The sequence below is a fragment of the Pelobates fuscus genome, chromosome 3 (assembly GCF_036172605.1).
Source record: "Pelobates fuscus isolate aPelFus1 chromosome 3, aPelFus1.pri, whole genome shotgun sequence".
NCBI classification, from domain to species: Eukaryota; Metazoa; Chordata; class Amphibia; order Anura; family Pelobatidae; genus Pelobates; species Pelobates fuscus.
Window position 1 is genome coordinate 70,732,906 of NC_086319.1, and position 27,240 is coordinate 70,760,145.

The window sequence follows — 27,240 nt, forward strand, 5'->3', positions numbered from 1 at the left end:
TATCCATTTATTGCTGGGGAACGGGGCCCTAGTCACCGTTTAAAGGGACACTTCTGCCCATTGGGGTGGTCTGGGTGCCAACTCCCATTACCCTTAACCCTGCAACTGTAATTATTGCAGTTTTTATAAACTGCAATAATTACCTTGCAGAGTTAACTCCTCCTCTAGTAGACAGCCACTAGAGGGCACTTCCTGCTTTATAGCACAGTTTGAGTTGAGCTGTGTGAGGACCTCCAGCATCGCTAAATTCCCCATAGGAAAGCATTGAAAGCATTTTCAAAGCTTTCCTATGGAGAGCTCTAATGCGCATGCGCATTAGGTCTCCTCAGCCAGCGGGCGGGATCAGTCTCCCCCACCGGCTGACGTAATGAAGAGGAGGAGAGGCGGGACATCGGCTTGGGTCTCAGGTAAGTCACTGAAGGGGTTTTCACCCCTCCAGCAACCTGGGATGGGAGGTGGGAGGGAGAGGGGGCCTGCAGTGCCAGGAAAACACATTGTTTTCCTGGCACTGGAGAGTCCCTTTAAGTGACTAGGGCTCTATAGTGTTAGGAATACATATTTGCATAGCTGCATTTTATGAGTGTCTCTCCAGCACCATCTCCATCAGATACATGACACTTGTGAGTTATGACTGTTTTAGTGTTTTTGGTCGATAAGATTCTGTAATTAGGCCCATCATAATTGTCAGCACCAGGCCCACTGGGCTCTTAATCTGGCCCTGCCAATCATCTTTCTATCACTACCCTCTTGAGCACCACTCACCACAAACTGAGAACCAAATTCTTAAACATCATGACTGTAACGGACCGTTTCACTTACAAGAGGATAAAACCCAGTTTAGGCGATATCCCCCTTTTCCATAGACCAGCAGCTACAGCAATCACCAATCTCCCGAACTGCAAACTGTACGAATTCTGGAAACTCCCGAACTGGAAACACACGAACCCTGGAATCAGCCGAACAGGAAAAGCATACAATCCGCTTACACTCCTGGCAGTCAGCATACAATCCAATTCCCCCAAAAACGAGACGACACATCGGTTTGAGGGTCAAGCAGAATCTCAGGTCTGGAACACCCAGCCTGCTTTTTATTACAGTTGTGCACATACAGGACACACCCAGGGGGAGGCATAAAACAACCAATCAAGTAACAGTACAACCCACACATCCCCTCCCCTCAGATAAGCAATTACCATAATTATTACATACAGTAAAAATACAGTTTCCACACATACTCTGTAACTTTAAAACCATACATCACATTCACATAAAAATACATATCCACAATCAATCCATTCAGGGAACAACATATTAAAAAAGTTCAAAAGTTAGTAAAATTATCTTGTGTTCCCCCTGGCTGGCAGTATTTTAATCTGGCTCAAACAGTAAAAGTAAAACATCCCCACAATGCATCCTGGCTTCCTCCCTTCTGCTCTGGAGATAATTGGAGAAGTAATCCAATTATCTCCCAGGTCAAAGACAAAACTCCATTACACATGTGGGGACCTAAATACAGGATTATGTTTTAAAATATATAAAGTTACTTTTTATACATTAAACACAGACATGTAACATATCCCCAGATAGCTCAGGTCTGCGTGCACATTATTAGGTAAATGGCACGCAGACCACACAAATACAGTTTAATTGCCATGGAGCCAAAGTCTTTCCCATAGTCTTTCATTATATGAATAGGCTCCATGGCATAGCTATCTGGGGGTATCACTGCTCACACAGGGCAAGTACCGAATGGCCCCACTGTGTTTAAAGGGCCAGAATGAGTGACATGCACTCTGTTAGGGCTGAATATGTTTTGTAAAAGGGCCCAATCTCCCAGGGCCATAGTCCAAAGGCAAGAGGCGGGCAAGCAGCCCCCTCCAAGAACACGTGGCGAGGTCGGTTTCGCCACAATGACCTGATTTGTTGCTGTAATTTATCTGCTAAATACTGGTGGAGATTGTTGAAATCAAGCCCTCCAACCCCCACCCCACAAAAGTATAAAACATTACAATTGCAATACTATCAAAGTAAGATTATGTCCAAATTCCTATTACTCACGTTACTTGCCCTTGCAAATGATGTAGAGTCTAACCCTGGTCCCCTAACAGATTCCATTCCTAGCCTTCCAGCTAAAAAAGGCCTCACCTTTGTGCACTGCAATATCCGCAGCTTACTACCAAAAATCGATTCACTGCAAGCATGGTGTTCACATTCACAAAAAAAATCACACACACACTCTGCATTATATACACACACACACTACACACACACACACATACACACTCTGCATTATACACACACACTGTGCATTATATACACACACTACACAAACACACACACACACTCTGCATTATATACACACTACACAAACACACACACACTCTGCATTCATTATATACACACACTACACAAACACACTGCATTCACTATACACACACTACACACACTGCATTCACTATATGCACACTACACACACACTACACAAACAAACACTCTGCATTCACTATATATACACACTACACAAACACTCACTGCATTCACTATACACACTACACAAACACACTCTGCATTCTTTATATACACACTATACAAATACACACTGCATCCACTACACACACAGCTCCCTTGTCTAAACACACTTCATCCACTACATGTGGCATGTATATTTTGTGCATTTACCTTTAGAAATAGTTTATTTTTTAAAAATGGTAAATGTACAAAATATCGGCAAGTTATCGGCTATCGGCCTGAAAGTTCACAGATTATCGGTATCAGCTCTAAAAAATCAATATCGGTCGATCCATAGACCTCAGTCAAATGTACCAGTTTCAGGATTCATTGTGATCAAAGTTCAAGCGTACTGGCTCTATGACTGATCACTGTGCATATAGACAAAGGCAAAACGTATGCACAAAACAACAAAAATTGGCCAAGGTCCAAAATTTCTGTAAAAATCTGAACAATAACATATCAAACCCTAGAAACTTTTGGAAAATAGTAAAAAACTTACAAACTCCCCCAATCCACTCCCAACCCTCCACTGTCAAAGTGGATAACCAAACCCTGCAACTTCCCTTGGATGTAGCAAATACCTTTCACAATTATTTTGTCAGATGCTCCACTGCCCTGATTGCCAAGCTAATAAATGACACGCATCCTGAAACTACAAATGTGGATCAGGCCCCACTAAATTTGCAATGACCCAATACAAGTTCAATTTTAGACCTGTACCTATTAGTGTCATTAAGAAACACCTTATTAATCTAAAAATGAAAAACTTGGACCTGATTAAACCCCAGCAATGCTGTTGAAGCTCAGTGCACCGGCAATTGCCAAATCTGTCACAACCCTAATTAACAAATCCTTGGTGTCCGGGTACATACCCAAACTTTGGAAGACTGCGAGAGTAGTGCCTATCCATAAACGTGGTGACACTACTTTGGTTTCTAACTATCGCCCAATATCATTGCTACCAGTAATGTCAAAAATCTTAGAAATATGCGTCCATATGCAACTGAGTATTACAAACAATCAAACTATCTGATCCCTGATCAGGCTTCCACCCAAATTACTCAACTACAACTGCCATCTTAAAAGTTTGCAATGACATCCAAATTGGCATGGAACAAGGAAACCTTACTGGAGCTATTTTCCTTGATTTTGCAAAGGCCTTTGACACAGTAGACCACGACAATCTACTGCACAAACTCAAAAACTCAGGTATTGGTGATCGTCTGCTAACCTGGTTTCGATCATATGTATTAGATCGATAACAATATGTGTCCATTTCTGATAGTGACTCCCTCTCCCAGTCACGTGTGGTGTTCGCCATTCTCAGCCCCCTACTATTCATATTATTTATAAATGAGTCTGCAAATCCTCAAATGTACACATGTAAGCAAATGACGCAGTAATCTATGCATGCAAATCCGATCTATCGCAGCTTGAGGCTGTGCTCCAACTCCAGTTCACAGAAGTAGAAAAGTGGATTACAAAAAGAAAAAACTCTTCCTAAACACTGACAAAACTGTCACAATACTCTTTGGAACAGTAGCTAAATTACACAAAATACAAACTCCCCATCTATGCATCAAAACAAAATCAGATAGCACACTGAACGCAGTCCATTCTTTCAAATACTTGGTGTGGCAAATGTAACCTCGCCTCGGGCTCTTGGAGGAGCCTGGCCCTGCAACAAGAACTGCAAAATACATTTTAAAAGACTCAGTTCGGTTGGGTTCCCTGTGTTGTTCAGGAACCGAATAGTTCCACGAACTAAAGACCACCCGGGAGCTTGTTAAACATTATTGACACCTTGTGGCGATTCTGCCAGCAGTCTACCATGTCTTATCTCCTTCCGTCTCCATTAACAAACTGCCAGGAGGCCGGTGAGGGAGATCTTTGATCTCCCCACCAGCCTGAGAAAGGAAGACAGCAGGGCTGGCTCTCCACAGGCCGGACCAAGTGATTTTGCGGGCCTTATAGGGCCCACAGGCCGGACATTCCCCATCCCTGCTTTAAAGAGAGTCAATTGTCTCTACCTATCAATACATTATTAGAAAAATAAAAAATTGGGGGCCCAGTTCATCAATACTACCCTATGTGCAGTGGGATGAAGGGTAATAACAATTGGGAACAGGAGATGTCCAGCCCTCTAGGCCTGTTAAATGGCTCCTCTTTGAATTCTCAGTAGGAGCACTGTGATTGGTTGGCTTGCAATCCAACCAATCACAGTGCTCTGACAGGCAAGTCACCCTTTTCAAGAGCCTTGTCCAGTAATGTGTACCAGAGTGGAAATGAGCCCTTAGTTGGCTATTTCCACATGTAGCACCATATAAACTCTCAGTACACTTTTTACACATGCTGTGCTATATATAAACATTTAGTATACAAGTACCAGAATCAATACTTCTTTATGAGGAAAGTTCAGTGTCTGCATGCAGAGGGTGGAGACACTGAGTGGCAGTCACACTGTGCAGCAACGCCCAAGGAAGCACCTCTAGCAGCCATCTAGTGGCCAGTGAAGTTATCACTAGGCTGTAATGCAAACACTACATTTCTGAAAAGACAGTGTTTACTGCAAAATGCCTGCCAGGAATGAGTCTACTCACCAGAACAAATACAGTAAGCTGTAGTTGTTCTGGTGACTATAGTGTCCCTTTAATGTTGACCTTGCTGTAATAAAAGCAGAGCTTTACACCCTTTAAACACTTTAGACACAACAGGGTAATCCTTAAATCCTGGACTGGTATGTGTTAGAGAACTTTTACAAATCAGCTACTTTCGCCCAAATATTGTAATTTGTTTTCCAATCCAGTGCAATCACCAATTACTGAATAAACCAGAAATATATAAATGTTTCAGGTACTATATACACTGTCTTGGATATGGGGTATCTACTAACAATTACAGATTGGTCCAATTAGTAGGGAACAAGTAAACATTTTGTCTCTTCAAGAAATATATGACAGATCCTTCGTGGTAACATTTTGTATAAATGGTCAAGTGACACAGCGACATCCATTTGGTTAAATTTCCTGAACTTTGACTTTAGTGAATCTCAGTCTCTTTTTGTAAGTTTTATGTTTTACACCAAACACTATTTTCACATCATGTTTGTGAATAACTTAACAACTCCTGTTTAGCAAGGACGTACCAGTTTCTGCCACAACCACATGTGTCGAATTGTGACTAGCACTTTCTATTAATCACACCTCACTGGACTGCTAAAAGCACTGGTACATTGTATCTCTGCACACAGACAAATGGTAGTGTTGTTCGAGGCACAGCTTCTTACCTGAGCAGTGAAAAAGGCTGGAGTCAGCGATCCAGAGGGGAGCGCCGGGCTGTTGAGAGCGATTGATCCAATATCGCTACTTGAAAGAAGAAGAGGTGGAGAGCAGATCTCTAGGCCTTTTGGCTTCTTGGCTTTGGGAGGATGGCAGGATAGCTTCATCTTAGATCCTGCTGAGAGATTTAATGGTTCCATGGTGTCTATGTTGTGGCAGGGGTAATCAAGGAACATACCCCTCTGCTCCGTCGGAAAGGACAGATGAGGGGACAGAGATGGGGATCGGGAGGAGCATGGAGACAAAGAAGACACACTAGCTCTGTTTGATCTATCCGAAGGTCCTCTGGCGGACAAAGAGGATGTTAAAAAAGCTGATGCAGCTGTTGATTCTGACGTAGATGGAAGGGAAACTACAGGCCGGATGGCTTGCTTGTCTGTTTTATTTGTAACAAATCTTATAACAGTTCTGACTTCCTCCACAGGGCTCCTGACCAATGGTTTTTCTTCTTCATCTTCTTCTTCGTCCTCTCCCTCATCCTCCTGCTCTTGGAGATTTTCATTTTTTATAGCTTTGTAGCTGCCTGTCTGATTTTGCAGCGAATTTATAGTAAATGATGAATATAAGCCTGAGTGGATATATTCGTTCCGAGTGGCACTTTTTAATGCTGACAAAGTTTGCTTGTGTCTCTCTCGAATATCAGAAGGGATCTTGCAATCACTGTCCTGCAGCAACAAACTCTCCCTACTGACTTCCACCGCATGTGGGTCCATTTTCAGTATCTCGGGGAAGGAGACAAACTTGTAGACAAACTTCTGTCCAATGACCTTTTTGATAATGTTCTAAAAGGTAGAGATACAGCATAAAACATATCAATTGGATGAAAAGTTGTTTCAAACTGAAACCATAATCTTAAGGTACATTTTTAAACAAATTAAAGGAAATTCTAATATTGTCTAAAATTGCGTTACTTAAAACAGTTCTGTGCATAAATAATTCTTTTGTTAAAAATCTTAACTTACCTACCATGAAATCTATTATTCTAAGAATATTTGGTGGGAAAAAACACATTTAACCTTCCTACCCACCAGTTACGCAGATCGCAAACAAAACAATGTACAATCAGGAGAAAGTTTTCCAAGTGCACGCTAGGAAATACTTTTCTTTTCAGCAAAAGAGGCAAAAAATTGAATTGTCAATATATTTTATATTGTTGGAAAATAATTTAAAGTGAATCAGTCGTGACAGATTCACGTTGATTGAACTTAAGGTAATTCATAATCATTTTTTGTAGATATTATGTTAAAGTCACCTGAACATTTTGTGAAAAATAAAACTACTTATCTTCGCTCCTGCAGAGGTAAGTAGTTAATTTTTTCCATCATCGGCTTTTTGGGATTTACACCATGCCTTGCTACCATGGGTTCTCCGATAGGATTGAGCCTGTTTGGGCTGATGCTGACACATCACATGGAGCCAGCACTTCAGTGTCTGACTCGATTCCTATTCTCCTCTAGACAGCAGAAGAAGTTTTTTTCTATAACAGCAACCAACGTGCACCTTGTTCCACGCTGTCAATCAATCGCTGGCACTGAGAACTATCCTGATTTTAGGCCCAAGAATTGATTGACAGGTGGGGGGAGGGACTTATTATTAAACAGACTGTATCTCCCATTATTTATAATTGCTAGCAATTCTGATAGCGTAATGTGTAGATGGAATGTAATGTACTTTTGGAGCAATGTAGATGCTAACTTTCAAATCGTCCTTAAAGTACCACTATAGGCACCCAGACCACTTCAGCTTAATGAAGTGGTCTGGGTGCCAGGTCCAGCTAGGTTTAACCCTTTTTTTAAATAAACATAGCAGTTTCACAGAAACTGCTATGTTTACCTATGGGTTAATCCAGCCTCTAGTGGCTGTCTCATTGACAGCCACTAGAGGGCTTCTGCGCTTCTTACTGTGAAAATCACAGTGAGAAGACGCCAGCGTCCATAGGAAAGCATTGTGAATGCTTTCCTATGAGACTGGCTGAATGCGCGCGCGGCTCTTGCCGCGCATGCGCATTCAGCCGAAGAGGAGGAGAGGAGGCGGAGAGGAGGAGGAGAGCTCCCCGCCTGGCACTGGAATAAGAGGTAAGTTTAACCCCTTCCTCTCCATCCAGCTCGGCAGGAGGGGGTCCCTGAGGGTGGGGGCACCCTCAGGGCACTATAGTGCCAGGAAAACGAGTATGTTTTCCTGGCACTATAGTGGTCCTTAATGCTAAAACTGATTCTCCTTATCAGAACTTAGTTAAATTAACTTTAAGTCAACTCTATAACAGACTTAAAATGATTTTATTCAACCATTCTCAACACTTTATATAAACCATATCACGTTATTTTAGCTAATGCTATGACATATAATGTTTTATTTTGTTCCCCCTCCAATTCAGTACGTGCAGTCACAGAGGATAAAGACACACATATTTCTACTGATTACATTTCTGGGAATATTCAGTAAATTGGGAATTCCATGCATTCTGAAGAATCAGCATAGCAACCCTGCTTTGGGACACGTGACCCACTGTGTCTGTTTATATGTCAGGTGTGTGAAAATGTCCATTAGTCCAATCAAACCAATGAGACCGTGGCCCCTTGACTCCCCTTTTTATGATATAGCAGGTTATCCAGGGACCATCCTGTGAAATTAAAGAACAATAGTCTGCTTGCTGATTGTCCTTACCTTATCGTAATAGTACCGGAGGGCCCGGCTCAGCTTGTCATAGTTCATGTTAGTTTTATTCTTCCGTAGACCCCAGAGTTTGGCCACTTCTTCGGCTTTGAGCAGCTTGAATTCACCATCGTTTGAAGTCCAACAGATGAGGTGTTCATGTTTTTGATCGAGAAGCAATTGCAACAGAAACTGCCACAGTGTGATAGCACTCTCCATACCTGAAAGAGATGAGAAATGGTATTACATTGCGCTGCATGCTTATGCTGAAATATCAAAACATGTCAATTAAAACAGCGCCTCTTTAGAAGGGTTGTGGTGCCGTCACCATGATTGCAATCTGAAATTATAGCTCTAAAACATAGCAAGTGTTCAGTTAAATTTTTTTTAAAAAATTTTAATAGAAAATACGGCAAGGAAGTTTTCTGTTTCATTACAGAATGTGCCACTAGAGGGCATGCCTGTTATTACAGATGACACAAGAGATGTAAGTATGCTGCTATGCCAAGAAATAAGAACTAGACTTGGGCATTTCTTTTCTGAAGAATCACATTTCAGACGAAAATCATCTCATTCGGGAATTCGTCCAAATTGGCACAATGGTAGAATAAACTAATCGCACGATCAAGAAATTTTTCCATGCATGATTTGTTCATCCTTGTACATTCATTAAATTAGTACCCTTATGTGGGATTGCCATATTTAAGGGTTCCAAATTAGGGCACTTTGGTGTCTAGTAGATAGCTCCCTAATTTGACATCCTTAAATATGCCAATCCCAATAAGGGTACCAAATCAGGGAACTATCTACTAAACAGCTCCTTAACTTGTATCAGGGAACTATTTACTAAACAGCCCGATGTGGGCCTGAAACAAAGGGGACATTTTTGTAAACTGGTTTGTCCCATCATAACCACTACAGAATACTGCACAATACATTAATTCCCTAGTTCCTTTACTATATTAGCCTATACTACCTTCACTGTGAGGCTATTCTAGTAATGTACTACTCTTTTAAAATCCAGGTTGGTTGGGTTGCTGTGGTCAATATCTGTGTACCATGCACGTACAACTATCTACTCTTCTGTAGAAGAATATTCCTCCCATGAAGTGGATTACCAAAGCCTATGAAGAGCTAAATGCCGTCTAGAGACTTGTAAGAGAAGATGTCCCATCATAACTGAATAATATATCTCACACGTAGGTAACACACAGTATTATGGAAATTTTTATTTTCACTACACTAACAATCACACAATGTAAATGCTCGCAAAAAAAGAATGTGCTCATCATCAAAATACAGGGCTGAAAGGAAGCCGAGGAAGTGAGGAATCACTAATCAAGGCTAATGCATGCTATATCTTTTTCTGAGGAAGTCTAATCGTCTCGTGGTGCACAGAGCAGACATGGCAGAGGTCATCATCAATCAATCACAACTGGTCCTTGTGTGTGTGGCCAGAAACCAATCAGAATGCACACTGAGTCTGTGGTGTCTGGAGTGCAAGCTACACGTGTTATTCTCATTCATGATCATACATGATGTATCTATCCACACACCACTGTGGCAGCAACACACCGGACATGCTTCTTTGTGGCTGACTTGTCTATAAAACTATCTAAGACTCTATGTTACATTGTTTTTGTTCTTCAAAGTCAACAACAGTGATATCCCGTTTCCAGCCTTCTCCTTGCTCATCTGCACTTTGATATATGGACCAGGACAACCCATGTATTACTATTTACTGCCTGGGAGCTCTATTCCCACTTTTATCCACCTATAGTAAATTCCTATTATATGGGATTGTACCTCCCTGCTTCTGGGATCCAGGAATCAACACAGGTCCTGTGGTCCCTCATTATAATAGAGCAGAGCATCAATGCCAACTAAAGCATGTAACATCTGTTTTAAACACTTAATTTAAAAGCTGGCGAGAGATATGGTGTTGGAGTTTCCACTAAAAACACAACTTGGGATTCTTATAACTCAGCGTACAACAGTGATTTTTTTTTAGGTTTTGTCTTTACCTGACCCAACAAGAGCAGGCACATCTAACCTCCTTATAAAACAATCAACGTCAAAACTATATCTTCAACATATAAATAGTTTGTCCACTTTCCCTGGCAAAAGAACAAACAAAGACTCATGTGGTTAATTCACTAGACTATGTTTTTTTTCTTGTAAATACACCAAAGATCCCAGTTTAGTGATTTAAACGGACACTCTGACCACTAAAACAACGTTAGTGTTATAAAGTGGTTTTGGTGTATAGAACTTTTTTTATGCATCCCTAGCCACACCTCCCCTGTTGTGACTCATACATTATCCATACACACTTCCTGAAAAAGAGTCTACATTTTTTAGCTATCCTTATTGCACAGTGTGTTTAACCCCTTAAGGACTCATGACATGTGTGAAATGTCATGATTCGCTTTTATTTCAGAAGTTTTGTCCTTAAGGGGTTAAAGCAGATCTATCACTTTCAGGGGTCTGACCCCCAAAAGTGACAGTTTCGATGTGGGTCTGGAGGTGCAGTGAAGGTAAGTTTTACTTACCTCATGCTGTCCCTTGTGGCTGCCACCATCTTCATGCTGCTGTCTTCTTCGACACTTCAGTTGCCAGGAGCCACGTCTGTGCTGTACTCTTGTGTATTCAAGATCCTCTATAGACAGGCCTGAATCCCACAGGCTTCATTTGTGAAGGCTGCTTGGATTGGACAAGAGTTGACAATGGAACTCTGCCTTTTGTCAACCTCAGTCTTTACCATAAGATAAAATAGTTCCTTCTTTGACTTATGGAATCTTTGGACTGCATTGGAATTTCATTGAAATCATTGAAATTCCAACGCAGTCTTAATCATTATTTCATAATAGATATATCTTTATAAAATACTAAACAGTGACAGATGGACTTTAATTTAGATTTTTTTTTCTCTTGCTCTGTTGATAGCCTGCTAGACCCTACAATTGTGTGACTAAAGTTCAATTAAAGGACCACTAAAGTTACCCTGATCATTTTGAAGTTGTGAGGGCGCAGTGGTCCTTTAGTTTGAGCCCAGCAATGTAGACTACTGTTTTGCTGTTCTATGAGTGGATGTTTGAATGAGATGCATTGGATTCGACAGATATCATCAATCATCAATCCTGATGCTATCACAGAAGACAGAACAACCTTTGAGAATAGATTGTCCAAACCCAAATAACAGGCGAGCTTTTATGGCAGATTTTGTTTTTTGTTTTAGTCTTAAACAAAAAGGGAGGCCCAGTAATCTACAGGGAGCAAGGAACAATCTAATGTGAAATAAGCAGAACATTGTGAATAATTGGTCTCCTGTGTAAAGAAGATAGTAGTGATTTCTTTGAGAACAACGTTTGTACTGGTTTTGCTTTTTCTGTTGTTTTTTGAGTTCCTGTATTTCTGTAGGTTACAGGCAGGAAACTGGAAAATAGGCCACAGGAAATCTGGACTCTTACATCTGCCCCAGCTTAAAATCACAACTGTTCACTTCCGTTGTTAAATCTCTCAGACACATTAACCCATCCATGACCACTTCCAGTTCTATCGGAAAACACGTGCAGACAAGCATATAGGTTATACACATCATAATAAGCCAGAGATTAATGCTGGTTATAAATTGCTCACAGACATCTTTCCTTTCTCAGTCGATTCTGGGACAAAGTCTGAGTCAAATCTCAGGTTACTGTGATGGTTCTTATACAACGGTCCTGAAGGAGTTTAATTTGAACGTAGCTGCACATCTTTTTTTTTTTTTGTAAATGATCGTAATTACAATCTGCCTTTAAAACTCTTCAGTAGATGAATAGCATCTAAATAATTCTAGCAGGTTTACAGACATTGACAGAGTTAAAATGTTTCTCTGGATTATATTACCTAAAATAATCTAGGACTGGGGTAGGCAACCTTCCGTACTCCAGATGTGAAGGACTACGTCTCCCATAATGCTCTTAAGGTCATAATTCTAACATCTGGAGTGCCGCAGGTTGCCTGCTGATCTAAGGCAAGGATGGTCATACAGCAGACTCCCAAATGTTTAGAACAGCTGCTCCCATGATTCTTTGCCAAAATTGTCTTAAAGAACAACTGTCACTACCTCAATCTTAGCACAACCTAATAGTCAACAGAAATGTAGCAATTGGCTATGGTTTTATTTTTAATCTATACAGATTCTTTTATTTATATTCACATGCTTTTCCGGGCAAAGCCTGCAAGTGAGCTAACTCTGGCAATGCCGTACACACTGCGCACACGCAAAGCAGCAGAAAATGGCAACCGTGCATGCACCTGTGTTGCATTTCTGTGTAAGATGACAGCAAAATTGCAACAAAGCAGCGTAGGTTTTTCACCTTGCGAAACATTGCATTAGCATTTACTGGGGTGCAGGATAAAGAAACTGCCATTGGCTCCACATCTACAGACCAACTTGATTACAATAACATAATACAGGAATAATAAAAAATCTCATATATTCTGATCAAAGACTGATACATCAAAACATAATTTCATGAATTATAAAAACCATCAAATCAACAAGCAAGTAATGTGTCGCACAACATGTCTACCGTAAAATTGATACTAGGGATGGATGAAACTTACCATTCCCAATAAGGAACAGAAGTTAGGGTCATACCAGATCACCCGAGCCAGCTTAGAGTTTGAAACTCAGCATTCCGTGATCCTTTAACATTGCTCACACTGTTACAATAGATTTATCCTACACACCATGGACACTCCACCTCACACTACGCACATTCACTCCCGGACTCTGCCCAAGTGCCAATTAATGCACAGCTTGTTACAGGAATACGTTGTTTTTTTTTACTGCAGAATAATGATGCTGATCTTTCCATGTCCAGTAACTAATGTTTCCGCCCAGAGCATCCTCCGACTATTGCTATTGTATTCAAGCTGTAAAAACGTTCTAAATCAGGACTTCCTCCTATTGTGTTTTTTTGGGGCGTCTTGCTGGGAAAACAGCATAAGGTAGGAACTCCTTCAGCACCATCCCGTGGAAAAATGTAGGAACATTGAAATTTATATGATAACCTGCTAATCGGACTGAACACTTCTACGTATATGTCAGTATAGTCCCATTCTGTTTTTGACGGGCTTTCTGTGACACTAAAATAACAGATATATTATAGATTACAGGGGTAAGCAATCTCCAGCACTCCAGATGTTGTGGGCTACATCTTCCATAACGCTCTTAAAGCTATAATACTGGCAAAGCATCATGGGATATGTAGTCCAAAACATCTGAGTGCCGAAGGTTACCTACCCCTATTATAGATTATAAGTAGCGCACACAAAAGGACAAAGCTATACCATGCTACTCAATATATGAACTTATTCATATATAACACAGTGCAGACGTCTAGAAATGAACACCCATAAGTACTGGTGCTGTCAAGCCCATATCGAATTGGAGAGCCATAACTATTTGCTCTTCGAATAATTCCATTATTATAACATTTATTCACAAAGCATCAACATTTTTTTCTGCAGTGTTGTACACTGAATGCATTAAAAATATATATATATATTTTAATTTAATTTAAAAAATATCAAAAGACTGACGATTGTATAATATATGGTTAGACAAACTGGTGCGCAACGAAAGGGATACTCTGGACACTATAACTACTTCAATTAGCTGAAGTCGTAGCGGTGCTTAGAGTCATCACGAGAAAACAGTTTGGATATGGTTTAATAACGAATCAGATTCCCTCTGATGAAATGTCTATAGCTCTCTTGCTTTCAATGCCCACTATCCCTGACATGATTTTTATAAGGCAGGGTGTAACTTTATTAAATGCGTCATCATTACCGGGTCCTGCATTCAGGACCTGAAAACGAAATTATATTTGGACATAACGTGAGGGAGCACAAAGAAGGGAGGTGCAAGATACTTCCTCACAGACCTCGTTAGCATCTCCCTTTTTGTGTCCCCCATTGCACATTATGTCCAAAAATAATTTTGTTTTTGAGTAAAGGACTTTAATCCATTTAATGGAGTACAGCTAACATGGTAGGACCATTTGTGTTTTACAATTTATAATGCTTTGACACTGCACTATTCAGTTTCATAATTTTAAGCACACCTGTAATGGAAAAAATTACTTACCTTAAATCGCTTCCATATACATTGAATACAAGATAAATATAATATTAATATATCATAAAGATACTCGACTAAAAAAACAGTGTTTTATGAAAACACAGTTTTTTGCTTTTTTTATAATGTGCTTTAGTCCACAGGCAATGCTGAATTCAAACTAATGTGTAAACCATACCGAGTGTAACTCTGATTACAAATTTCAGCTGCAATAAAAATATAATATTTTCCTGATGAGGCCAGTGACTCAGGGCTGAAACAACTCGTGGAAATACCAACATAACGAGACACCGAGAGATACATGTTCTAAGATCCAGGCTTCTTGAACTCCCTGAGTGAAATAGAAGAGAGCAGCTCACATTGTTTTGGCTCTCAGATTCGATTCAATATAAATGAATTTATGAGTAATCAAGATTAGGTGCAGATGTAGAATATTAGTATTGAACAGAAAAAAAAGAAAGACAACAAAAAATAAAAAAGGCAACCCAGCAAAAAGAAGCAAACTTAAGCCCAAATAAGGAATTTCCAAATAACTAGTACAATGTAATATCAGTGATTTTTCCCTCTAAAGACACGTTTCTAGGCCATGGGTGGCGAAATGGCAGAGACCCAGCTGTTGCAGAGCTACAACTTTGTAACTCCCAACAGTCCTACATTTGGTAGGACAGTCCCAATATCTTAGGTTTTAATAGAACTGTGTGCATTGGTTGCTCTGAGTGGGCCAGTCAAACGACACACACCCTTTTAGCTCCCATGATGCTATGCCAGCTTGCCCTGCATGCCATTTGTCCAGGATGCTCATCAGCGTAGCTGTACAAATGCAAGCTTGACCTTGTCTTTACGGACATGCACAAATATCACCTTTCTCTGGTATTCCCCTTCTGAGATTTTAAGACATCAAAATTGCCAGATCGTATGTAGATGTCGGACAGCACTCCGGATCAAACACAGAGTGATGTTTGCCCTGCAAAGTGGCCGATGGCCTAACTCGGCCCCTTTCAGCTGATCGGGGATATTATGTTATCTACGGCATCACAGGCACATAAATAGGGTTATCTACTAAAGTGAGAATTTCATATGAATTCCAAAGTAAATTTAAAATTTAAAGCCAGAATAGTTGAACTAAAAGTGACTTTTCCACTTTGGCTATTTTGACCTTAATATTGAAATTCACTTTGAGTTGTCACTTCGGTGAATATCCCCAAAAGAGTGAGTCGATATGCCTTCTAGGAATGTTAGATGCATCACCTCCATTGATGCTATGTTTGGTGTATGTACATTGGTTTTCATGTGAGACCTGTGTTCTATGTGGCTGTCATGTTCAAGCTGTGTGTTACTGTGGGTGCTGAATGCATTATATTGTGTATATGTATGTGTGATAGGCATTGTGCATGCGTGTAGTATATACTGTGAATGTATTTTGGATGACTGACAGGTGATACTTAGGGTTAGTCTTTTACAAACTTTCCACTTTTTCATGGCTCTGCACTACTGACACTTTATATAAAATATTAGACAACACATTTTTACATCAAAAACGTTATTTGCAGAGTTTTACAAAAGACAGTAATTTCTTCCTTTACCATGTGCCAAAATAATTCTACACATTTGTAGGTCATGAGTAATTATATATAGACAAGCATTGTCTGTGAGTGGCCCCTGTGTAAGTAATATAGAATGCAAAAAATGTGATCTCTTATTTACACTAATAACTTCAAGATGGCGAGTAGCAATGATTCTAGTATGGCACCACTTTCTGGTGTTTATAATTCATTATTTTTTCTTCTTAATGTTCTTTTCAAAATGGTTTGGTTGCTTTATTAAAATTGAGAGAAATGCAAAAGTAAACATTTTTTTTTTAAGTGATAGTTTTTGCATATTTAATAATTAAAAGTACTTTGTATTAAGAACCTTTTTTCTGTTCGAGCAGCAAGCATTCTGGGTATATTAGCCAGTGTCCTGGATATGCATGCAGTACTGATATTAGACCTGCTCTATGCACAGTATAGTAACAAGGGTGTGACTATGTATGTTGGCACCCCCTCAGTTCTAAAATTATCTGTGTCACTCCGCACCCATTCATTCCTTTTTGTGTGTTCTCCTGACCCTTCTTGTTTCTCGTAATCCCCCCTTTCAACCATGTGTGTCTCTTAACCCCCTTACCTGACCCTTCTTGTTTCTCGTAATCCTCCCTTTTCACCCTTTTTTGTGTCTCTTAACCCCCTTACCTCTGTTTCTAAATCCGCTTATCCTTACTGTACCTGCACGTACATACACAGTGACATGCATACATTAATGGACATGCATTCATACATGCACTCACATTTAAATATAGATACAGTCACATACACATGTAAAGTTACATACATACAGTCACACAGTGCCATGACATACATAATAACACAATTATATACATAGTAACTGACATATATGCCTACCTTGACACAGTTACACATATAGACTATGTCTCATACATTAACATATAGTCACACACGAGCACACAGCCACATGCACATAGCTACACACAGGCACATAATCTCACCAACACAGGCACATACACACAGGGAAATACAGTCACACACATACACTGTCTCATACAGTCACATGCACACATAAACTGTCACATACAGCCACATGCACACAGTCCCATACACAGCCACAGGTATATAATCACACACACACTCACACGGTTACGGGCATGCAGCTACAAACACAATTACATGCATCAAGTCACAAACAGTTACAGGCGCACAGACAGTTAAACACATTCATCTGTATAGCAGACCATGGGTGGGCTGGAATGTTTCAAATTTGTTGCTGACTTTTTTTTACAAACTTTACGTGAACTTGTTGTGAATAGCCTGCAAAAAATATAATTTACAAGAATTTAATGCACTACCTAGATGAAATGTGCACTTTAATAAAAGGGAATATATTATGATTGATGGCAGGATTTTATTAAAGACACGGAGGCTCCTATTATGCTTCTCTTTCTTTAATTTTCCCTCAGCAGCGAAGAGAAAAAATGTATGTAAAAGAGAAAACACATAACATTAGCATATTCAACAGTGCTACTAATCAGTATCCACCCCCTTCAGTATATAAGGTGTAGCACTCTCTTCCTCTTCCCCTTTCTTCGCTGCTCCCTCAGACCAGCTAAGTACTTTTCTCCTACTTGCTTTGTGATATTATTGCTGTGGGACTGTTTATATTATCCCTATTCACTTAGGGGCTTTTGTCTTGCTCCCACATGTTTATTTTTGCTAGTAGTACTTCTTAACTGCAGTTTTTTATATAGTGTTTTGCTTATTTACCGTATATACTCGAGTATAAGCCGACCCGAATATAAGCCGAGGCCCCTAATTTTACCCCCAAAAACTGGGAAAACTTATTGACTCGAGTATAAGACTAGGGTGGAAAATGCAGCAGCTACTGGTAAATTTCTAAATAAAATTAGATCCTAAAAAAGTTATATTAACTGAATATTTATTTACAGTGTGTGTATATAATGAATGCAGTGTGTGTGTGTATGAATGCAGTGTTTATATGAATGCTGTGTGTGTATGAATGCAGTGTGTATATAATGAATGGAGTGCAGTGTGTGTATATGAGTGCAGTGTGTGTATATGAGTGCAGTGTGTGTATAATGAATGCAGTGCAGTGTGTGTATGAGTGCAGTGTGTATGCAGTGTGTATATAATGAATGCAGTGTGTGAGTGCACTGTGTATATAATGAATGCAGTGCAGTGTGAATGCAGTGTGTATGTATGAGTGCAGTGTGTATGTATGAGTGCAGTGTGTATGTATGAATGCAGTGTGTGTATGCAGTGTGTGTATGAATGCAGTGTGTATATAATGAATGGAGTGCAGTGTGTATATGAGTGCAGTGTGTATGAGTGCAGTGTGTATATAATGAATGCAGTGCAGTGTGTGTATGAGTGCAGTGTGAATGCAGTGTGTATGTATGAGTGCAGTGTGTATGTATGAGTGCAGTGTGTGTATGAATGCAGTGTGTATGCAGTGTGTGTATGAATGCAGTGTGTGTATATAATGAATGGAGTGTGTGTATGAATGCAGTGTGTGTGAGTGCAGTGTGTGTGTGTGTGTGTGTGTGAGTGCAGAGCATTGGTGGGGGTGGGCATTTTATTAATTATTATTATTTAATTATTATTGTAATATATATATATTTTTTTATTTTATAATTTTTTTATTATTATTATTTTTTTATTTTATTATTATTTTTTTTATTTATTTTTTCGTCCCCCCTCCCTGCTTGTTAGCTGGCCAGGGAGGGGGGCTCTCACTCCCTGGTGGTCCAGTGGATGGGCTGTAGGAGGGGGGCTGTCAGGAAGCTGTAACTTACCTTCACTTAGGGGCTTTTGTCTTGCTCCCACATGTTTATTTTTGCTAGTAGTACTTCTTAACTGCAGTTTTTTTATATAGTGTTTTGCTTATTTACCGTATATACTCGAGTATAAGCCGACCCGAATATAAGCCGAGGCCCCTAATTTTACCCCCAAAAACTGGGAAAACTTATTGACTCGAGTATAAGACTAGGGTGGAAAATGCAGCAGCTACTGGTAAATTTCTAAATAAAATTAGATCCTAAAAAAGTTATATTAACTGAATATTTATTTACAGTGTGTGTATATAATGAATGCAGTGTGTGTGTGTATGAATGCAGTGTTTATATGAATGCTGTGTGTGTATGAATGCAGTGTGTATATAATGAATGGAGTGCAGTGTGTGTATATGAGTGCAGTGTGTGTATATGAGTGCAGTGTGTGTATAATGAATGCAGTGCAGTGTGTGTATGAGTGCAGTGTGTATGCAGTGTGTATATAATGAATGCAGTGTGTGAGTGCACTGTGTATATAATGAATGCAGTGCAGTGTGAATGCAGTGTGTATGTATGAGTGCAGTGTGTATGTATGAGTGCAGTGTGTATGTATGAATGCAGTGTGTGTATGCAGTGTGTGTATGAATGCAGTGTGTATATAATGAATGGAGTGCAGTGTGTATATGAGTGCAGTGTGTATATAATGAGTGCAGTGCAGTGTGTGTATGAGTGCAGTGTGAATGCAGTGTGTATGTATGAGTGCAGTGTGTATGTATGAGTGCAGTGTGTGTATGAATGCAGTGTGTATGCAGTGTGTGTATGAATGCAGTGTGTGTATATAATGAATGCAGTGTGTGTATGAGTGTGTGTATGAATGCAGTGTGTGTGAGTGCAGTGTGTGTGTGTGTGTGTGTGTGTGAGTGCAGAGCATTGGTGGGGGTGGGCATTTTATTAATTATTATTATTTAATTATTATTGTAATATATATATATTTTTTTATTTTATAATTTTTTTATTATTATTATTTTTTTATTTTATTATTATTTTTTTTATTTATTTTTTCGTCCCCCCTCCCTGCTTGTTAGGGGCCGCGCGGACTGTGACGCAAAGGAGACACTTGCGTTCGACCCAGACAATTTGAGACACCCTCGCTACGCTGAATGGGAGCCCCCTGAGCACATCGCTCAATACCTGGCCCTCAGAGTACGTAAATCCCTCTCCCAGGAGGGTCGTAATAAACTGAGGGCGGAATGCCCCCGACCTATCGTGCCTGATGCAGTGGCTAAAACCCCTGAAGTTGACCCCCAAATTGCCCAGTTTTGGGCTAAGACCGGTTGGAAACCCAAGAAGGGCCTAGATTACTCCCTTCGAAACTGTCAGGACAAGTTCCTAGACACTCTGGGTACGGTTACTAAGTTATATGAACTGCTGGAAACAGCTCAGTCGGGCGAGGCACCACTGGATTTTGATGTTGCGTTTGGATGGCTCCAACGCATAATTTGCATGATCGGCAACGCCAACACGGCCATGTCTACCGAACGCAGGAAAGCCATCCTGCTCAAAATCGAGCCCAAACTGGCTAGCATGGCTCCCAATGAGCCTGGTGCCTCCGCAAAAGGCTTGTTGTTCGGTGAGTCCTTCGTAAAGGACCTGGGCTCCTACGTGAAGACCTTCACGGCCTTGGACAAAGCCCAGTCATCCATCAAGCGTGTCTTCCACCAGAAGGTTTTCGGTGGGGCCGGAAGAGGTAGGAGCCCTCTATCCGGCCGCAACCCCCAAGGTTTTTCCAGACCGGGCAGAGGCTCCTTCAATCCTCAGAGACCGAACCAAGAGCGTTCCTACACTCCGTTCTTCCCTTCTCGCGGAAGACCTTGGAATGCCCGCGGTGGTCGAGGAGCATCCACTGGAAAACGCCCTTATGGTGAGTACACTGTTTCCCCATTTTTCCCATATAAATGTGGGGGGCAGATTGGCCTTGTTCTCTCAGGCCTGGGCTATGATCACTTCCGACAGTTGGGTGTTACAGACTATAGAGGGTTACCACCTAGAACTGACATCCTTTCCCATTCAGGACACTCCTCCACGAGTGCTCCACATGTCACACTCACACCACGACCTCATCTCTTCGGAGATCAGGGAATTGCAAACCAAGAAGGCTATAGAGGAAATCCCTCTAGATACCCCAGGTTTTGTGAGCAACCTGTTCTTAGTGCCGAAAAAGGGAGGAGGCGTTCGCCCGGTTATAAACCTGCGACCCTTAAACGCCTTCATCCAATATCGACACTTCAAGATGGAGGGCATACATTGCCTCCGAGACCTACTACTCCCCGGGGACTGGATGGTCAAACTAGATTTGCAAGACGCTTATCTGACAGTCCCCATAACGGCAGAGCACAGAGATCTGCTTCAATTCCGGTGGGAGACAAAGAAATGGCGTTTCACATGCCTTCCCTTTGGACTGTCCTCCGCTCCCTGGTGCTTCACAAAGGTACTGAAACCAGTGGTTATCTTTCTCAGATTGCACGGGGTCCGGCTTATTATTTATCTGGACGATATCCTCCTGCTCTCCGGGACACGGTCCCTACTGTTGGTTCATTTATCATGGACCCTGCATCTCATTCAGAACCTCGGTTTCCTGGTGAACTGGAAGAAATCGGTCCTAAGACTTTCCCAACAAATGGAATTCCTGGGATTCCGAGTCGACTCAGTTCGACAGATACTATGCCTCCCGGCAGAAAAGATGTCCAACATCAAAAAGGAGATAAGGCGTCTTATGAACCGCCCGGACATCTCCCTGAGACAATTGGCACGGGTCATTGGTCTCTTGGCGGCCTCCATGCAGGCGATTTTTCCGGGACCGCTTCACTATCGGGCGCTACAAAGACTGAAAGCGGCCTGCTTAAGAAATGGCCACTCATACGAATCCAACGTTACTCTGGACGTGGAATCCAGAGAAGAACTGAACTGGTGGTAGACCCACATGGAAGCGTGGAACGGATGAGCGATCTTCGGTTCCACCCCGGACCTGGTGATAGAGTCGGACGCCAGCTTACATGGTTTGGGCGCGCGCTGCGGCTCCATATCCAACGGAGGCAGATGGTCCGCGGACGAATCGTTCCTACACATAAACTCTCTGGAACTACTGGCGGCCTCATTTGCCATCCGCAGCCTCTCACCCAAGGGCATCTTATGCTCGATCATACTCAAACTAGACAATGTTTTAGCAGTATAAACCATCTGGGAGGCACCAAGTCACGCATCTTAGCGGTCTTGGCTCAAGACTTTTGGCACTACTGCTTACAGAACAGTGTGTCAGTTACCGCAGAACACATTCCAGGCCTGGACAATTACACAGCGGATTGGAATTCCCGTTACCTGAGGGACTCGGGAGATTGGAGACTTCTACCGAGTGTGTTCAGCAAGATCGCCCAATTATGGGGACCTTTGACTGTAGACCTGTTTGCGTCCAGACTGAATACGCAACTACCTCGGTTCTTCAGCTGGCGCCCAGACCCGGAAACCATGGCAACCGATGCTTTCCTCCAGGATTGGACCAAGGGCCGGGCTTATGCCTTCCCGCCATTCAATCTGATTGCTCGATCCCTGGCGCACCTCTGGCGCTACGAGAGCACGATGGTCCTGATAACCCCATGTTGGAGATCCCAACCTTGGTTTTCCCCACCTACTGGAAATGGCGATCGATCGCCCGCGGTTGCTACCAGATCACCCGTCTCTTCTCACCAATCCGGACGCTCTGATAGAACAAGGACTCCTCCGCCTCATGGCATGGCTCCTTTCCAGGGACTCTGGGAAATCACAGAAGTTTTGAGAACAACTACACAACTCCTGGCAAACGCATGGGCACCGGGAACACGACATGCCTATACTGCGGCCTGGAGACAGTGGGCCAATTGGTGCTTGGAACGATCGTTGGATCCTGTATCAGCATCTGTGAAGATGGTTCTGAATTTCCTGACACATCTGTTCGAATCGGGCAAAGCCTTCCGCATCATCAACCTGTACCGCTCTGCAATCTCGGCGGGACATGATCAGGTAGACTGACTCCCACTCGGACAGAACCCCTTGGTCTGTCGTCTGCTTAAGGGTGTTTGTTTCACACGCCCACCTAAACCTAGATACGGATCCTTTTGGGATGTCAATGTAGTGTTCAAGCTCCTGGACGAATGGCCCCCTAACACGGAATTGTCCTTGAAACAATTGTCGGCTTTTCTTATCAGATAGATTGACTATAAGATTAGCTATCATGCTAGTTTTTCAATTTGTTTTTTCATGTCTGACGATGTTATGACTATGGTTTTTTCTCCAACTAGGTAACCATATATTTATTGTGATATGTTACAAACAGGTGTCAGTCAATATATTACCATATTTCTCCTCTCTTTTAGCCTGAATACTTATATCGGGGTGATAAAGAAGTTTAGAGGACAACTCTACCGTTTTCCCATAAAGAAGGGGTGTATGACTACTGTCCGAAGTTAAAGTTCCGGTTCAAGTTTATTGTTCGGTTTTTGGCTGGTCTTTGGATCGCTACAGAAAGAGGAAGAGGAAGAGAGTGCTACACCTTATATACTGAAGGGGGTGGATACTGATTAGTAGCACTGTTGAATATGCTAATGTTATGTGTTTTCTCTTTTACATACATTTTTTCTCTTCGCTGCTGAGGGAAAATTAAAGAAAGAGCAGCATAATACTCGCCTCCGTGTCATTAATAAAATCATGACTTTACGTTATGTTAATAGTAAAATCTTAGAATTCTGTCTGGTTAATTATTTGACATGACACATCCCGAGACTGGAAGAGAAAGCACTCGATCTGCTCTTACGTACCAAATGAAATTGCCTTTGTACAGCAGATTTGATCAATTATGTTAACACGTTGTTTTCCAGAAGCCCAACAATGGCTTCGTACTGCAGCTTTAAAATGTGAGCTGTGATTCACTGCCAACCCAGCTACTCTTCATTGTTAGGATTGGAGGTTAGGACAGGCAAGGTCGATAAGTAACAGGATAGAAATATATGATTCAACAAGCAAACCTTAGGAGCAAGATGATCCTATTCTCTGTGTATCTGCAACAGTTGTTTATATGAAAAACAAATGTTGCAGCTAGAACACTGTCCTTTATCCCTCTGCCATTAAAAGAGAAAAATCTATGCATGCATCATGTGCATAGATAATAATCTCAACTATTTTTTAGAAGAAATTAATTAAAGCTGGTACATTTTGAGGGCTGGGAAGGTAAAAATGAAGTCTGTAAATTACTCAAAAATTATTATGGAAATGCAGCATTCCGAACTGCAGAGAAATATACTTTAAACAGATTGGCGTAAACTGACCGCATATTTTTAAAGGAACATGAAGTGGTCTGGGTGCAGTGGCCTGTCCTCTGAAACCTGCAATATAAGATATTGTTGTTTTTGAGAAACTGCAATGTATACATTGCAAGGTTAAGTCCACCTCTGGTGGCTGTCAGTATGTCAGCCCACTCGAGATGCTTCCATTGCACTGATGTAAATCTGAGTAAATCTCATAAAGCCACGTAACGCTGAAATTCGATAGGAAAGCATTGATTCAGTGGTTTCCAACGAGAATAATTGGAATGGACTATCGTGGAGGAGGCCATGCCTCTTCTGTGACGTCGCTGGGAGAGGATAGCTAAAAAACACAGAGGGAGCCTCAGCGCTCAAACAAAGTAAGTAAGTTTTTTTGTTTTTTTTTACTTTTTTTATGCCAAATGGGGGTGGAATCTAATATGACTAGTCACAGGGACACTATAACTTTGGGAACACAGATTTGTATTCCTAGCGTTATAGTGTTCCTTTAAACAGGAATAGGTAAAGTACGTACACATTGCACGCACAATATGCACACAGTTGCTAAGTGTTCCAGGTACCTGACTTACCACCCTGGTTGGCTCACTTACAGTGACTGAGATTTTTACATATCACTGCCACCATAAGCCAATTCAAATAAAGAAAAAGACTGGCCAGTTAAAGGAACCGTCCAAGCATTATTCCCTGCCTGCTGTAGTGCTTATTGTTCTTGGAGTATCCTCTCAGGGTAAGTAGTCAAATCATTCGTGAGTGCCTTCCGCCACTTTCCGTGGAGCTTAAAGTTCCAGCAAGGAGTTTCCATCAGCTCCCCTGGGTTAAGGCCTGCCGTGCAGTGCCATCACAATGGCTGAGAGCGTCAGTTCAGTGCTCTCAGCCAATGGACAAAGCTGCTGGGCTTACCTCAGTGCAGGGAGCTTCGGGAACACAGAAGAAGGCGACCAGTGTGTCCCAGGCAAGTTGTCAAACCTTTCACAAACCTTTAATTACTCTGGGAAGGTCCTAGAGCACTCCTGACACTATAAATATGACAGTGGGTTCTACTGGTTAATGATGTCAAGCTTGATCCATGCTAGCTAATAGTACAGGAGGCAGAGGATGCCACACACTGAGAGCATTGGTTACACCATAAATTCATAATACAGCTACACAGTGAAATTCTACATGGGTGCAATGTGAATACATTCTAGAAAATACATACTTTGAATTCTGGGAGGGATTAGCCTTAGCTCTTGCTATGCTCCATTTCCTAACACATGTGTATGGCCCGAGGGGTCTTTTCTCTAACAGGATAGTGATGCATCTATTTCCGTAAAATGCAGATTGCTTCTAATGTTAGCTTCACTTCTTGTGATTTATATTCAGTTGCCCTCCATACTGAGCCAGCTGGTACACAGGGGACGATCCCACCCATCATATGGGTCAATGAGACTCAACATATGGCATGAACGACAGCAGACAGTAAAGTTTTCTTTGCATTGAAATTACCATATTTTCTAAAAAATGTATCAATACCGTTATGTACACAGCAGAAGTATGCAAGTTACAGGGCATTAACGTGGATCCCCAGAGCTAAATCTATTTCACAATACAAACCCCAAATTTTAATTTTCAATTTTATTTTGAATGTAAAGGAACACTCACACCCCATAACAATTTAATTTATATGATGTTATAATAATGGTAGAGGAGCATTTGTGACGTTTTACCTTTTGGAATGAGTTAACCCCCATGATGGCACCCAGTGGCGTACACACAATCCATGGGGCCCCGGTGCGAAACTGATCCATGTGTGCTGGGAGGAGTGACCGGGGCAGGCACTTCCTCCCAGCGTGTGATGTCATCACAGGGGACCCAGTCGCGCTGACAAATCCATACCACTCGGGTGGCCCTAACAGCATGGGCCACCCGACGGATCTCTTGAACGGCGGCCCCGGCGGTTTGCTGCGTGGGCCGGGGCCGCAAAATATGATGGCGGGCCCCCGGGCCCCCTGAAGTGACGGGTCCTGGCGCAGCTGCGACCCCTATATGTAGGCCACTGATGGCACCACTGTGCCTCTTCTACTGCTCCCTTTCTGTTCGTCCACTGGGTGCCATACACTCCAGAAAGATTTTTCCAGGCGACAGGTTATATTCATGAATTATTATGTGTTCCCCATTAAGGATTAATAAGTATGGAGGGGTTTAGAAAAATACCCATCTCTGTCTTAGAGATATCTTTGCCTGAAGCTCAAGGAAGCAAGGTGAATTGTTAGTGTAGGACCCACCTAATAGGTTTGCCTTGACGTGGCAGTGGGCTTCCATCTAATGGCCATTGGAGTTACTAAATACCCTCCATTTTTTTTTAAAATATGCATAGAGATTTGGGAATAGCGCAGGTAACTTTTTATTCTTTGGTTTTTACGACAGATTATATGCTCAGCCTATCGTTGGCTGCCCACTGCGCAGAGAGACAGAGGATGCAGAGAGGACAAGCACCCAGATGGCCAACTTCAGGGTTAAACTATTCAACAACTCCAGTTGCAATTTAATTGCTTTGAAGTTATTATAGGGGGTGGCTGGGGGGACCCAGGAAGTTTTGTGTAGCACTGTAAAGGCCGAGTGTAAGTTCACAAGCCAACGTCAAACAAATCTCTTAGGTGAGTCATATACTAAGTCACTTTGGCTACATTTCCGAGTAAAGGAAACATCATTAATGAGGCAGATTTGGAGCACAGGGATACTATTTTTGGCTTTATCTGCTTTTCTAGTATACCTCCTTGTTACTGCAAACCCATTTATTCCCCATGTTTTATATTTAGGGTTAATTAGTCTGTAAACTTTTATGAGAAAGCCAAATTCTGTCTCACTTGAAAAAAAACATGTTACCAAAACAATGAAGTCGGGGTTGTCTTTAACCTTGTTTCTTGCAGAGGTTTCTCC

The 27,240-nt window shown here is 41.5% G+C and overlaps 1 protein-coding gene across 2 annotated transcripts in view; it reads right to left on the minus strand.

The window, feature by feature from the left end:
* ELK3 (ETS transcription factor ELK3) overlaps nt 1-27,240 on the minus strand; it is a 58,767-nt gene that overhangs the window by 15,171 nt on the left and 16,356 nt on the right. The window contains exons 1-3 of one of the 2 annotated variants that reach the window (XM_063447172.1): nt 13,113-13,325; nt 8,514-8,722; nt 5,798-6,631 (exon numbers count right to left, since the gene is read on the minus strand). In XM_063447172.1, the coding sequence (XP_063303242.1) occupies nt 5,798-6,631; nt 8,514-8,720 (1,041 nt within the window). In that variant the 5' untranslated portion in view covers nt 8,721-8,722; nt 13,113-13,325. Of the gene's footprint in view, nt 1-5,797; nt 6,632-8,513; nt 8,723-13,112; nt 13,326-27,240 lie in introns of those variants that run through there. The other variant, XM_063447171.1, reaches the window with a different exon arrangement.